General features: G+C 42.3%; 1 protein-coding gene across 1 annotated transcript in view; it reads right to left on the reverse strand.

Moving 5' to 3' along the window:
* LOC147693227 (TRPM8 channel-associated factor homolog) overlaps positions 1-15,935 on the reverse strand; it is a 63,878-nt gene that overhangs the window by 16,222 nt on the left and 31,721 nt on the right. Inside the window, exons 3-6 of the mRNA XM_086933633.1 lie at positions 14,652-15,628; positions 9,759-9,853; positions 7,302-7,515; positions 5,157-5,396 (exon numbers count right to left, since the gene is read on the reverse strand). Of these exons, the coding sequence (XP_086789759.1) occupies positions 5,157-5,396; positions 7,302-7,515; positions 9,759-9,853; positions 14,652-15,628 (1,526 nt within the window). The remainder of the gene's footprint in view (positions 1-5,156; positions 5,397-7,301; positions 7,516-9,758; positions 9,854-14,651; positions 15,629-15,935) is intronic.

The raw sequence follows: 15,935 nt of genomic DNA on the forward strand, positions 1-15,935 counted from the left end.
CCTCCCCCCCAGTGCCTTGAGAGACCCTCACAGGTATGTAGCGCGATTTACAAATGTTAATGATTGTAGTTTTTAACAGCCACTGCGACCTGGCAATATAACCCTCTTGCCAGGACTAAACCTTCTCTTTTTATAAATATAACTTAACCTTAAAGCATGCCCTGTTTAATCTTAGGGCAGGGAGCCATATATTCAAAAGAAAGGACGTGTACCATTCCGTTTTTCTATGCCCTGGTAGTGAGAAACTCCCAATTTTGTTTTTCACTACTTTAAGGTCCATCTCTCCTATAGGATAACATTGGGATTACCTTATTTAATCTTTTAAGTATAATTCACAATTGGGAAGGCATAGACGTTTCAAGCTTAGTGTCACTGAACTCACAATTTAAAATCACTACATATGGTGAAGTTGAATTTTAAATGCCAGTCTAGCAATTGCCACTTTTAGAAAGTTAAAGGATCAAGACTGATTTACATGTGGCTGGGTTTAAACTGGAAGGGTATGGGGAGCAAAGAAACAATGGATTTAGGCCCAGATCTCTGTACTGGGGTGTGAATGTTTGACATTGTCCAACATTCTGTCCATCAATTGTTCTTTTGGCACTTTTAGAATATTGGTATATGCCCCCCTGTAGTGTGTCTAGAGCACACCCATGAAAGCCATTTTGGTTGCGAAATTTGGTTTGACCCCTGAAAAAGTACTAACAAAGCTTCAAAGATAGCTAGAAGCTCTCTAGTGCATCCTGGATAGAGTTTGTGGATTACTCCAGCAATAGAACTGAATGGTTGGGTGCAAGGAAGCAAAGTTAATGATGGCAATGGGCTTTACAATCTGATAATGGGAGAGCACATGCTCAGTATTTGCTTCCCGGCACTTAGTTCAAAGCAGGCTGATTGACCCCAGGAAGCTTGCTGAGGAGACAGAACTCTGGGCTAGCAGCAGAGTGTCAAAAAGATATCTAGGTGAACTCTCACAAGAGTGATCAGGGATCCCACCAGAAGAAAGAGGGGTGAGAAAAACATAAAAACACAAAGTTCTCTAAAGGCCTCCAAAATAATTCCCAAGGAAGTGGTGGTAACCAGTCCCAGTCTGAGCCTAAGAAGAATGGGTTATTTGATATGCAGACATACAGGTTTGTGCCCCAATTCACAGAGTGCTACACATATGAGGAATCCAAGGGCAGCTTCAAATGTCCAAAGAGTGCATGGCCCCAAGCTGATGGGCAGACACCTGGGTTGGTGAGTGTAGCACTTGGTGAAGAGTTCCAGTTAGCTTTGGGGAACAGGCAGAGATGATCCTTGTTTCCTTGGGGCATAATGAGATGGTGCCAAAAACCCATATGCTTGCCAATACAAAGTACCGGCAGTGGGTCACCATGAGTGGGCAATGGGGAGAGAGCTCGAGGGACACAGGAGCCAGGAGACTACTGGACATTGTTAGCTTGTATCCACAGAGCAGGTCCTTCCAAACACATTCCACCAAGTCATAGTCGCCGACAATCGTGAAATTCAATTACCATTGACTCTGGTTTCCTTCGAGTGGTGGGATCTCAAGTTCTCTAAAACTAGCTGTGAGCTCAACCATGCTGTAGATTGTCTGTTGGGCTGCAACAGGGAGCACACTTTCTGCAGGGAGGGAGAGTTTTGGTCACACTTGGAGATGTTGGGATTGCCTGAAAGGGTCTGTATGACCATAAGGTGCAAAGCTGCCAAAGTCAGAGGTGTCTGGAGCCTGGAACAATGACCCAGACAGCTACCAAGAAGGAGACCATACAAATGTAGATGTTGCTGAAAATGTAACTCGTATAGAGGACGAGCCATTAGCATAAAGTGGACACACTAAAACAAAGTGGACCAATCCAGATCAGAACAAATGTATGAGCACTACAGCATCCACCCCCTGCATTCTAAAGAATTCATTGGCGATGCTATTGAGCTGTTTCAAATGAAACAAGCAAAAGGAGCTCCCTTGAGTGTAGCCCCCCAACTGTTTTCTACTGGAGCAGGAGGCTGCTATGATGACCTTCCGGTACAAAGACTAGCAGCTGAATACTGCTCAACACAATTATGTTCAGATGATCCAAGATTTTGTCAGTGCATTCCATACATATTCTACCTTCTGTTTGAGAGTTACTTGTCTGGACTTTCATATGCTGTGAATCATATACGGAAGCCAGGTGTTAATCTTCAAAATCTCTCTGCGTGGGAATTTACTGATAAAGTTCAAGAAAAAGATGAAAAGTTAGAATACAACTTAATTAATTTATTTTGATGGCATGCCAACGTGACACCAACGAGTATTGGTATCGTCATCTCGGAGAAGTCAAATGCAAAGATGAATATGCATGGGATGAGCTGCTTGAATTTTTACGAGAGGCAAACTAATGTTTGCAGATAGTTTAACCACAGATTCCAAGCCTTGCTGTCTTTTATATGCAACAAAATAAATCCTCCTCTTGGCGAAATAACTGATTTCTTTGACATAAAGAGTACCCAGCAAGAGATGCTCCTCAGATTCACATGATGTTATGGATAAAAGATGCTCCAAAATTTGGAAGGCAGTATTTCACTGTGTGCGGTCTTTCATAGAACAGTATGTGACATGTGCCATCCTAATTTATACTACTGACAAATGCTTGAGAGAACAAGTTTTACTTTTCCAAACATATAGATGTGGAAAGTACATTAGATGAAATTACAGAAGCAAAGGAAGATTTTACACAGGATGTCATTCTGTATTTTCAGGACCGGTTACTTCAAAAGGAAGAATCAACAGCTTAATGTCTGCAGTAAGACATACAGTTACACGGAAATCACAGAAAAATCCATACAACCTAAGAACCAAGAACCAAGGCTTCCAAGTTCATTAATGATTGTAATGTTCCAATTCACAAATATGAAATGCAAATATGGACATTCAATTTGTTGCAGACAACTCCATTGCTGTGGCTCATTATGTGACTTCCTACATTACAACACTCAAATGAAAAAGATGTGGCTGGATATTTTTACAAAAAAGTTGTACAGCTTTAGTTTAAAAATGCTATCCCATAAGGCGGTGGGTTCTTATGATTGTTGTGACAGGTTGAGTTCAGCCAGTTACTTCTCGAATTTGAGGGGATTTGGTTCGGTAAGTCTAGGTCTAGCAAGCATGTAAAATAGAGTGTTAAAGTCTTTTGCAGAAATTCAGTATCGACTGTACAGAGTTCGACAAAGAAAGTACTGACATTGTAAAATCCAACATGTTGGATACATACTACCTAAGAAGAGGTGTACATCTAGAACATATGTGCTTATTTGAAGTTCTTCTGGATATGATGGTTGTTTAGTGAGACATGCTAAAGGAAACTTAATAAACAGCAGAAAACTTAGTTGCCAAACATCAGATGAAAGAGAATTTTTCTATTTGGCACTTCTTCAACTGTTCAAGCCTTGGCGTGCTGAATTTGAATTACTTGGAGGCTATTACGGCTATGAAGATGCATTTAATGTTGTGAAATATAGTATTGAGTGTTTAGCCTTCCAAAATTATATGCAAATGTTAACTGATGAGAGTCAGCAAGAAGCAACATTTGCAGCAGAGGTAGCTAAGGACAGTTCACAAAACATTCAAAGTTCTGAACTACTCAGTCAAGATCCTCTTGGACCACCTATTATTAAAAATGAAGCTGCAATAGCTGTGAATGAGGTGGAAAGTGCAATGGAACAGGTTAGACAAGAAAGTACACATCTGGAGCAGTTACTTGCACAATTGAATAACAAACAGAAGGACATTTATATGGAAGTAAAAGAGAAAATAGAACATGGAATTCTCTATGAGAAGAAAGAATGCAACTGTTCATCTTTTAAACCAATTTTTATCATATAACAGTAGTACCGGAGTGGTAGCGGAGTTGTGCTCCAAATAGTCAAAGTTTGCCACCTTGATAAGCAGTCTGAGACCTTTCTTCGTGATGCCTGGATGAGATCTTTACAAGGAATATCCCATCTCCAATACAGGACCATACAGCACATTTGCATTCTGCCATATAAAGCCCCGATGAAGTTCTAAAAGCTTGTGTTTTGGAGGAACGAAACATGTTGGCTCTTTTGATGAGCATGTATTGATGTCAAAATAAAGGAAGAAAATTCCAGAAATCACAACTGACTAAATGTGCTTTGTTCGGTGCACCTCCTTGTGTTAAATTTGCTTTACAAATCTGTAAACAGTGGCACCAAAGTGTGACAGGTAGTGGAGTACTGTGCATGACCATTGTTAATAAGACAGCAGGGATAGAGTGAGGTGCTATCAACTAGGTCCGTCACCTTGAATCGTCTTTGGCTTATGATCTTGTGGAGGTGGACTGACACTTCAGTTCAATTTAGACAGGCACCCAAATGTGATTATTGTTTTAATGCTGTCTTCCTAATAACTGATTCAAAAGTTGATTTTAAATTAGAATGTTCTGTGACTGTAAATGGTAAGTAAAATGTGGACAATAAAAGAGCCTGAAAATAGTCCTCAAGACTTTTCAGACTTGAGGAGTCAAGGCAAATGCTGGTTGGCCACGGCTCTGCCAGTGGTGAAGGTAAAAATATTGCACCATTTGAAATCCGTTTTGCCACCGTCTCATAACACATGGCTCGCTGACATACCCAACATGGCCTCTTATGAATGGCTTATGTATAAGCTTAATGATCAATTGCAGAAGTTTGAGGAGTTCTGGGGCCCCTTCCTCTGTGGTTAGCTGTGGGCATCACCATTACTTAGTTGGGTTTCGCACCTGTTCCTTGGCTGCACTATGTTGGGACGAGGTTTGAAGTGGGACGGTCTGGGGTTCCGACATCACAATTTAGCAGTCCCCTTCCCTCTTTGATTCACCAATTTATGGTTGTAGTATAGGTTGTGAGTAATGTTTTAAGTTCACACTGTCTTTTTAGATAATTTCAACTTGTGATGTCTTGGACCTGTGTGATCTATCATATCTGTATCACTGGTGTCTGATATTTGTATCTGAAAATCGTGTGAGCGTGAAGAATTGAGATAAAAAATAGTCAGTATGAACTCTAAACTGGCCCTGGTGTGTGGCATGCCCTTGTCCTACCACTACTGCCACTTTTGTGCGAACTGAAGGTGGTGGTGTGCAGGAGCAAAAATGGCAAGGTGTAGTACTAACCTGCAGATATTTGAACATCTGTCACAATTCTCTCTGGTCTTTTGAAGGGCATAGGGAGGGCAGCCAGCTCTGCAACCGCTGCCATCATGCGGTCCCACAAGGACATCAGGGCGTTGGGCTTCTCCACCACTTGAGCGAACTCCGTAGGGACGGTGAGGATGATATTGTCAGTCGCAAACTCTGCCCAAGGGCCAGGGTAGTGCCGGATGGTATCCACCCAGGCAGAGTCAGTGGTTTCTCCTGTAGTAGAATCAAAGATAAAGTTAATGTACTTATTATACAATCAGAACACCAGAACAAGCCACCGTGAGGCATAAATATGAGTTACTCTCTATACACCCTATTAACTAAACCTCTGAGCATAGGCAAAAACACTGTGTCATAGTGGATGTCCCACACCTGCCTCTGAATGCTGGACTGGCTTGTGTACATTTCATTCAGCCACAGGAGGTTATTCAAAAGGAAAAGCAGTAATGGTCATTTTTTCAGAACAAAATCTCCTTATTTTCAATTGTCTCTGCATCAATTTTAAATTATTGAGACGTAAGGTACTTACTTAGAGTTTTGTCGATGAGATACTCCAACAAAACATGATGGATATACTGTATGCCATATTACAAGTGGCATAGGCTACAATACACTTTGCAGACGGGACACCAGCCACATTTGTGCAGAGTATCACATCTGGTAAACTCTAAGGCAGAAAGTTCTCATGGTAAAAAGAAACTTCTCCTTCAGAAACAAGATCAGTGAAGCAAATAGCCCCAGCCTCCTTTTCCAAACCATTAGGTTCTGTTCTAACCTTATCAAACAACATAAGATTCCACGCTTGAAAGTCCAGGTAGCAACAATCGCAGAATTCTTCACAATAGAAATAAAGACAATGCACAAATATTTTAATCACAGTCTTTGTCGACCCCGTATTTTGGAAATATGAGCCGCCCATTTTGAAAATATCAGTGACCTAATGGTCATCTTTTTTAACCTCCATAGGATTACTATTACCACAAACCCATCAAGGTATAGAGAAGACGGTTTGCTAGAATGCTTAATCAAAACCTGAGCTGGGCATTTTCTACCACACTCCTCAAAGTTGTACCACCTCATCAGTGAAAGGGATCTTACTGGATGAACAGTCATGCTGCTACTCAAGATGCCAAACTTAGATGCACAAAACCTATGATATTTCAGACTATTAAAGATTCTGCTGTTTTTTGGCAACATTATTTAGAAAATGGTAACCTCCAAACTCACTATGCATAGAACCAGGAACAAACTCCAAAATAAACTCCATTACGGATTCCGGATGAAACATACAGAAATGATCCACCCTCCATACCATAAAGAATATCCTTAAACTCCTGGATGATAGGTAAACCCTGCCTAATTGCACTTTGAGACCTATGGGCGGCATTGAAGACTGTAAACACTGTAACCTTACTGAACATTCTCTAGCCCAGACTGGGACTAGGAGGATCAGTCCTCGATTAGTTCCAGATATTGAAGTCTGTTTGAACACAACTCATTATTCTCAACCTCTGTGATTTGTCAACTTACTTCTTAAACTCTTGTGTACCACCAGGACCACTCTTATAACTCAACCAATTTAAATTTTACTTGGAAACCTTTTCAGAAAAGACTCAAGATTAAAATAATACATTCCACTAATATCATGACATGAATTAGCAGTACCTCTGAAAGATTGAACTCTGCAATGACTGAGTTCAATGTTCTTCTTTCCTAAAATCTCCACACACCTGTACAAGAATATATTAGCCTGCTTCTGAATCACATTGAATCTGGTACCAGTAGCCAGAACTCTAGTGTTTTCTATTGATGGCTCCATATATTCCATTGTTCATATTAATAATCTAAAACAACCACCCACATCCCAACTACATATCCTAGGGAAACCATCCATCCTCCATAGGACTTCAGACCTTTGGTGTGGGCTCTAAAGCTCGCATATAGACAGTAGTAATGGCATTTCGGAAAGTCACTCTTAACCCACAATCGCACCCTCAAAGCCAACCAACACGCAACAGTCCCTCCTTGTACTAAACATTAAGTGATCAGCCCACATAATGCTAATGCTCTAATAGCTGCTCAATGTAACAGTGTCTCAGCTCTATGCACAATACACACCATGCTTGTAGAAGGGTGCTCGCACTGCCTGTTTCACGGTGACTGACAAAAGACCAAGTTGGCATCCGGCTGGCACCAGGATATAGATGAGGCCGCCCCACAGGTTGGAGATGGTCATCTTCTCGCTCTTAACCTCGAAGACCTTGGTGACTACGGGCGGGCGAAAGAGTTCCTCTTTACCAGAGAGGTTATCCGATTGGCATCCAATCTGCACCTGTGGGGTAAGGTACATGCAGTCAGCAGGTGAAAAGGAGGCATGACTATACTTTTCATCAATCATCAGGAGTGAGGACCATTGGACCACATTATTTCTTCAAGGACGACTCTATGAAGAAGTTCTGTCATTGTGTGGGAAACACATGTGGTTACAATTGACATCAATCAATGCTGGTGGGGACCAATGGATCACAGACATCACAGGCAGAATGGAAAGGATGCACACATTAGGTGAGGAGAAACAGTCAGTGTGTGAATGGGTCAAGCTCCTATTTCACATGAACAGTTATGAGTATGGGCCATGAGACCGCACACAGATTATGATATCTCCACTGGGCTCTATGCATTCTTGTGAATCCAAGACTCTGCTCTCAGAGGAGTATCCTCCCAGCAGTTTGGGGGCTGCTCACTGGTTTATCCCACCTAGGATTGCAGTAATAAATTTCAAGGGTGAAAATAAAAATACACAAGAATAACATGAACTTAATATTGAAGGACAAAATATCGAAAGGTAAGTACATATAGAGGAAGTTTACATGTATTATTCCTAACTCCACATCTCTGTACCATGAATATATATATATATATATATATATATATATATATATATATATATATATATATATATATATATATATATATATATATATATAAAAAATATATATATATATATGGATTTAGGTATAAAAAATCTATATCAATATTTGCATGCTTCTATCTTCTAGCTCTGATATTCAGGGGGCGCAGCCTAAACTAGCAGGAATATACTATGGGGCATATTTGCAAGGAAGTCGCGGAGAGAGGCATTAACCTTCTTGGCAAAATGCCGTGCTCCGCCTCTTCTGAAATGCAGATCTACACTGTATTTACAACAAAAGGGTGCAGCCCTGACTTTCCCCCTGCGCTGGCACTAATTTAACTGCCTGGCACCAATGCACCATAGTGCAAGGGTGCCTGTGGTGCAGGGAAGGTGTCCCTTCCTGCACATAAACAATCTCAAATGGTGATTTGTAACTTCTTTGTGTGCTGCTTTGTTCATCACACATAGAAGTTGCAACTCGTCATTTTTAAAATGATCGTTCATGTGCAGGAAGGAGCACCTTCCTGCACATAAATAATCATGAATGCCCAATGCAGCACACATAGAAACAGCAAAAATGAGGAGAAATAAAGCCTTTATCCTTGTTTCGCCATGTTAAGACCATGATTTTTTGGTCTTAATTTTGGTGCTGCCACTATGTACGCCACCCCTGTATATAGGGGTCAACGTCAAAATCAAAGGGTGTTGCGGGGGAACGCCCACCACAACAGCCATTGCCCAAGCCTTTCCCACCAAGTTTAGCATGCATTTTGGGTATGGTATTTACATGCTCATGCCTGTATATTATTTTTACTCTAAGTTTTAGTTTCATGATTTACTTATAATATTTAGGAGCATATTCACAAAGAAGTGATGGAGTGCAGCGTTAGACTTCTTGGCATAACAATGCACTCCGCCATTTCTTGAACGCAGGGCTGCATACAACAATATGGTTCTGTCCTGCGTTTCCTCCTGTGCTGGTGCTAATTTCAGCTGCCATGGAAGGTGTCCATTCCTTCTCATAAACAATCTTAAATTGCGATTTGTAACTTCTATGTGTTCTGTTTTGTGCAGCACACATAGATGTTGCAAATCGCCATTTTCAAAATTATTCTTTATGTGCAGGAGAGGACACCTTCCCGCACATAAATAATCATGCATGGTGTTCTTGCTGTTTCTATGTGTGCTGCCCAATGCAGCACACATAGAAACAGCAAAAACGAGGAGACATAAAGCATTTCTCTTCATTTTGGCAGATTAAGACCAAGTTTACCCTGGTCTTAATTTTGGCGCTGCGCAATATTTATGCCACCCTTTTAAAAAGGGGCCAGCGTCAAAATCAATGGGTGTTCTGGTGGAACGCCCACTGCAACACCCATTGCTCAACCCTTTAAATGCTGTGTAGCATGAAATGGTGCCTTATTTACAAGTGTCAGATAGATACTTAAAATAAAATAAGATAAGTGGCTTAACGCTGCCTTGAGAATAAGGCGCAGCCCCTATCGCCACCACAACGTCAAGAAAAGTGACGCTGTGGTGGTGATAAGGGCTTCTAAATATGCCACCTCAGTTGTCTGCAAGGAGTGGGCTATGTTCTTCACAGATCTCACGGCTGAGATGACATCGAATGGCAGCTCTTCCCATGACAAGCAGTGCCTTACCTTCAGCTTTGCTCCGATGGCTGACGTTGGGAGTTCAATGCATGCTTTCTGCTTTGGATAGAGATAAAGGCCGGTGCTTCTCCAAGCCGCGGGTCCTGCAAGAGGTCACACATGGTTAAAAGGAAAATCTGGAGGAAATGGCTAAAGCACCCCAAGAGCTGAGCGCTAAATCGACTGAAGATTGTGTTGAAGAAACTCACATAGTTGAGTCTAAAAAGTACTTACTGCAAAAGTTAATAATCTATGAGTCACATATTTGACCTATAAGGGGTTCCTCCTGCACCTGGCGCAATGTTCCTTAATCCAGGGCAGGATGTACATATATACGGTATTAAAGATGTTTCTCATATCAATCACATTGACCCAGTGGTTCACCAACAACAGATACTCCACTACCATATACTCACCTGGGCCCATATACTCACAGTAGTTAAACCACTGGGGGGTGGTGAAGTTTAATAAAATTCCACAAACTGTTTAGGATTAGTCTATTCAATAAATTTGTTCATTTTTCAAACTAACCCTTCACAGATCAACAAGTTCTTTCCTCTGGTCGATGGACCATTAGTTGAACTAGTTGATGGTGATAATTACCATAAACTAACTTTTTTATACTTTAAGTAAATCACCACAGACTCGAGAAAGTTTTAAATCTTCATCTAAAATTCTAGATGCATGTGAACAATCTCAATATAGTGCAGTCACCATCATTCATAGGAGAGAAAATTCAATTAATAAACGCAATACATTTATCTCTGACTCACGCAATAATTGATGCCGGGAAGAGAGAGGACAGAGAGAAAAGATCAAGAAAAATAGCAAATAACAGACATTTATAATTGCCAAAGATTTATTTAAAGTGTTTTATTTAGCGCTGGCGAGACCCGAAGGTATCAGAGCATTTAACATAAGGTTCCATATAGTTGCAAACATACATCAGTTACAAGCTACCAAAAATACCAGTAAAAACTTTTAAGGAGCATGGAAGAAAAGGAAAATGGACTGAGGAAGGGAAAGGGAGTAGGGGAAAAAGGTAGGGTATCGATACGATGGAGAGACGAAGGGAATGTCTACCCAAGGTCCGGCTGGGTAGGTGATGTCTGGGAGGGAATCCGCAGCCCATCTCCTCTTCAGGTATCAGGTAGCTCCAACGGGCATTGGTCAAATAGCTAGGTCTCAACAGAAAAACATAAGGGGGTAGGGTGAATGGGAAGGAGGGGGATACGACAGAGAGACAAAGCAAAGTCTGCCCAAAGTCCGGCTGGGTAGGTGACGGCCGAGGGGGAATCCACAGCCCATCTCCTCTTCAGCTAACAGGTAGCTATACCTGGCTTTGGTCAAATAGCAGGGTCTCCACAGTCGAGGGAAATTTAAAAAAGTACATGTCCTGGAGGGAGAAAGAGGATCACGGACAGGTGAAGGATGTGATTAAGTTCAGGTCGATGACCAGTTCGATTGTCCAGGAGTGATCAAGCATCGTGGACCTAATTGAAGAACTAAAACCTCATCTTTAGAAACAATCTCACAAGCAATGCCATTCCCACCCATGGGCAGGCAGTCTGCTCACTACATCTTTTAGCATCTGGGAGTTACCTTGGGGTCATTGCCGTTGCAGGTAGCATATCACGGAGGCGCCTTTTTAGTTTTTTTTTATGATTATCTAGATGCAATGGTAGAGAGAATGCATCACCATATTACTTTCCCCAGCACAGGAGCTGCAGGCAGCAAAATTGAATTTTTACTGCATTTCCCAGTTTTCCAATGTAATTGTTGCTTTGATGGCATCCATTTTCCCTGGTCCTCCCTCATACAATGAGTATATATTTACAAATAGAAAAAAGCACCCATTCACTTAAAATACAGGTGGTTTGTGATGCTAGGCACATCATCACCAACCTTGTAGCCAAGTACCCTGGCAGTACACATGACTCTCTCATGTTCAGGCATAGCGGCATTCACTCCCATTGTCTCAGAGAAGAGTTTAACACCTTGCGTGCTGGTGACGGAACCACTCCGTCACCAGCCACGGACGCGTTGTGCTGGTGAGGGAGTGGTTCCGTCATGGCCCGGCCGCCGCGCCTGCGCTGCACTGATTTCACGCCTGCGCGGCACGTTCTATTGAGCGGGCGGGGCCGTGACAGAACCACTCCGTCACAAGCACAGCGCGCCCGAGGCTCATGACGGAGTGGTTCCGTCACGAGCATGGCGGCGGCGCGCGGACCCCCTAACGCCGCGGCGGAATTACCGCCACAGCCAAGGGGTTAAAGATGGCTATCTACTTGGTAAATATGGCCAATCTATATGACATGAATGTCAAAAATGTTAAAAATTGTATGTATAGTAACCACATTCCCACGTGTTTTGTAGACGACAGTGCATATGCCATGAGGTCACGGAAATTAACACCATATCTACATCCAGCGACTCGGAGGGGGGGGTGCTACAATGCAGTACAAACACGGACCCGCTCTGTAATTGAAAGGATATTTGGCCAACTGAAAAGAAGTTGTTGTTGTCTTCACAAAGTGAGGGGGTCCTACAATATTCCCAAAGACAAGTTGCCAGATAATTGCTATAAGTGTAACTCTACATTATGTTGCAAAGTCTTGAGGACTGCCAGAGATAGGTTTGGACTCTGATTCCGATGAAGCTGACCCACAAAACCCAACAGCACAGGCAGCACAAGAAGATACATTGGCAGCAAAAGGACGAGCCAGACACACGGCCATCACAAACAATCACTTTTAAGGTATGTGAGTGATGCTGTGTGTTACATTTTGCATAAGGCTAAACAAGAAATGCAGTGTCAAAGTAAGTAACCCTCATTCCTCTGGTTGTAAAGGGAGCTGTTACATACTTTGCATTCCTCAGAATGTTCAAATGCAAGTACAGCATCAGTACACATTACTGAAAAAGCAAAACAAACAAAATACAATATGTTGTACACATTTAAGAGATATTACTGTTTGACCGACCGGGCACTGAACTTTGCTGCACATGTGTAGTGGAGCCTTCTGTATCAACAACACCACCTCGTGATCTACTGTGACGCGCATCCTTTGCGCCATTCACAGAGACACTATACTCGATAAGTCCTCATTTTCCGCATGCCCAGCTGCTCCGCTTTGTGCTATTTGAGGGGTCTGTACGCTTTCCACTGCATGCAACTGCATGGATACCTACAGATGCTGACCTAGCCTAACCAAAGTGTCCATCTCTGAATCCCGGCTGCTCTTCTTCTGGCACTTAAGACACATAGATCTCAAAACCAGCTGACGCAGTCAAAATCCTTAACATTGTTATTACTTGAGAAGACCATCCTGTAATTCACCTGAGCTAGGCACCTGCATGTCCGCTTAGGGGGAAAGGTGTCATGTGATCGATACTCAAATTGTATGTAGATGTGCATACATATCGCAAAGCCTGCCACCATTGCTGATGCCCGGGGTATCGACTTGCTGATGATCTCAGTCATTTACAGACTATTCGTTTTTTGTAAACAGTTGTGACTATCAATTGGTGACTGTGTTGTGGCTCGCCGGGCATGTTTATGCTCATCATCAGGATGTGAGCTGCATTGCCGTTGTGGTCCCAGTTTTTACCAGAAATGTAAATGTCCCAGAGCTGAAAACAATACTGCCTAACATGCTACCCAGACAGTTTCATCTCTGGCATCATCTGTGCCAATTCTAGACTGGTCCCTGCAGCTGAGATCAGGGCCTCCCATCATGTGCTGGGATCTCCTGTGCAATATCCCCAGTGTAAACAAAGCCAAGTTTAGCTTTCACTATTGTGACTACATTTTAGGCCTAGGAGAATTGTTAATTACATAGGAGTAATTAGAGTAATTTCAGTAATTACACATTACAGTTGTGATGCAAAGTTAACAACAGTTCGCGATAATGACAGTGTCAGTAATTAAGAGTAATGTGGGTCAAAAATCCTACTGCAGGCGCAAAGGAATCACAACAAATGCGTAAGTACGCATTACTCTTGTGATGCAAAGTTAACAAAATTACGTAAATATGCCGAGTTTAGTATTTAAGAGTAATTTGGGTTAAAAATCCTACTGCAGGAGCAAAGGAATCACAACAAATGCGTAAGTACGCATTACTCTTGTGATGCAAAGTTAACAAAATTACGTAACTATGCCGAGTTTAGTATTTAAGAGTAATTTGGGTTAAAAATCCTACTGCAGGAGCAATGGAAAGACAACAAATGCGTAATTACGCATTGCTCTTGTGATGCGAAGTTAACGAAATTATGTGACTATGCCGGGTTTAGTAATTAGGAGTAATTTGGGTCAAAAATCCTACTGCAGGAGCAATGGAAAGACAACAAATGCGTAATTACGCATTACTCTTGTGATGCGAAGTTAACGAAACTATGTGACTATGCCAGCTTCAGCAATTAAGAGTCATTTGCGGGAGCAAAGGAAAAGCCAACCATGGGAGAACGAGAAGCTGCTGGCTGCTACTCTTCGTGTCCTGTAGCATTTAGTTCTATTTTCTTAGCACAAAATACATTTTGTGCTACATGCTGGATTATGCTTCTCACACAATTTTGCAAAATTACGAGTAACTATGCAGTAATTATAAGTAATTACGCTAAAGAGAATTACGCCTGTTACGCCACCCCTACTGCATTTCCGAGATGTAGTAATCGTTGTCCAGTTGGTGGCCAGAAACATGAGAACCTCAAAAGAGCCAGAGCATCCTGGGCCTCAATGGAAACTGTATTTGCATGAAAAATATATATTTGCATAAAATCATAAAACCTTTATTTCCAGTGGCTGGGTGTGATTGCCTATTTTCCTATGAACTTTCAGACAAAACCAACCACCTAAAAAGTGAACAATGTCTATACAAACAAAATATCTGGATTTAGCCCTACCTTTATTGTTGGCATCTATGGACACGGTCAAATCAGATGCGTTGGACAAATCCGGCTGTTGGAAGAGCTCAGGCAGGTCAGGGTAATTCTCATAGAGAGATGTCGCCAACTCGATCAGTATGTACTTGTTGGATTTGTTTTGAATCTTATTTCTTTTGCTCACTTCTGGAATCCCAGTGCGGCACAGCAGATCCTTCAACATTTGGTGAATTGAGTGGACCGCTGCAGAGCCTTCTGCGGAGAGCTTCATCATTTCAGCACAGTCCTGCCCCATTTTTGTGATCCGAGATGCAGGAGATGGCTCTGTATCCCACTTTCCGCTGCTCTCTTGCAGCAACTTGGAAAGAGCTCTGCGGAAGTGGTAGACCTTCGGTGCATCTTCAGGATCCATAGCGTTGTAGGTTTTAGCCGCGAGGGTTTGGCCCAGGATGGAGATTCCAAATGTATTCAGTATTTTATTGCCGGGATATTCTGCTATAGCGTGTTCATATGGATGCTGGTAGGCCCACCACCAGGCCTGGCTTGCAATGAGTAAGCCCCCTCCTTCAGCCACAAACTCTTGGATTTTCTGTGCCTCGCTATCACTGTACGACGTGCAGCAGTAGACGCTGAGATTTGGGGTTAGGACCGAATATTCACTTGCCACATTGTTTGCATTGAGAAGCTTCTGGAGCCCCTTCAGACCGCTCACCATGCCAATCTTCCCTTTTCTCCCTGCATCCAGCCAAGAGATTGCGTTGAGGAGGAAGGGCTTCAGAGGAGCTGTGTTTATATGGTTCTCATGGCCTGCCACGACAACCCTTCCTTTCCCATAGCGTGCCGCAGCTAGAATTGACCGATGAGAATCATCAAGTCCAACGGGGAAGGCCAGTTGCCCATGGACCAGGAGATGGGAGGCTGTCCCTCCATTATTAATGTTCAGGTCTGAGACACCAGTTAGAAGATGCCTCATATCCTTGATGATGTCAATCCCATGTCTGAAAAACAAGAACACAATCATGTCAGCATGTGCACTGTGGAAAACACAACACAATCATGACAGCCTTTGCATTGTGGCAAACAGTAATACAACCATCTCAGTATGTACACTTTGGTAAAAAAAGAACACATTCATTCCAGAGTGTGCCCTGTGGGAAACAAAAACACAGCCATCTCAGGATATGCACTGTGGGAAACAGCAACACAATCCTCTTATCATGTGCACTGTGGGAAACAGCAATGCAACTATCTCAGTATGTGCCCTGTGGAAATTAACAACACAACCATGTCAGCATGTGCACTGTG

The sequence above is a fragment of the Lissotriton vulgaris genome, chromosome 8 (assembly GCF_964263255.1).
Source record: "Lissotriton vulgaris chromosome 8, aLisVul1.2, whole genome shotgun sequence".
NCBI lineage: Eukaryota > Metazoa > Chordata > Amphibia > Caudata > Salamandridae > Lissotriton > Lissotriton vulgaris.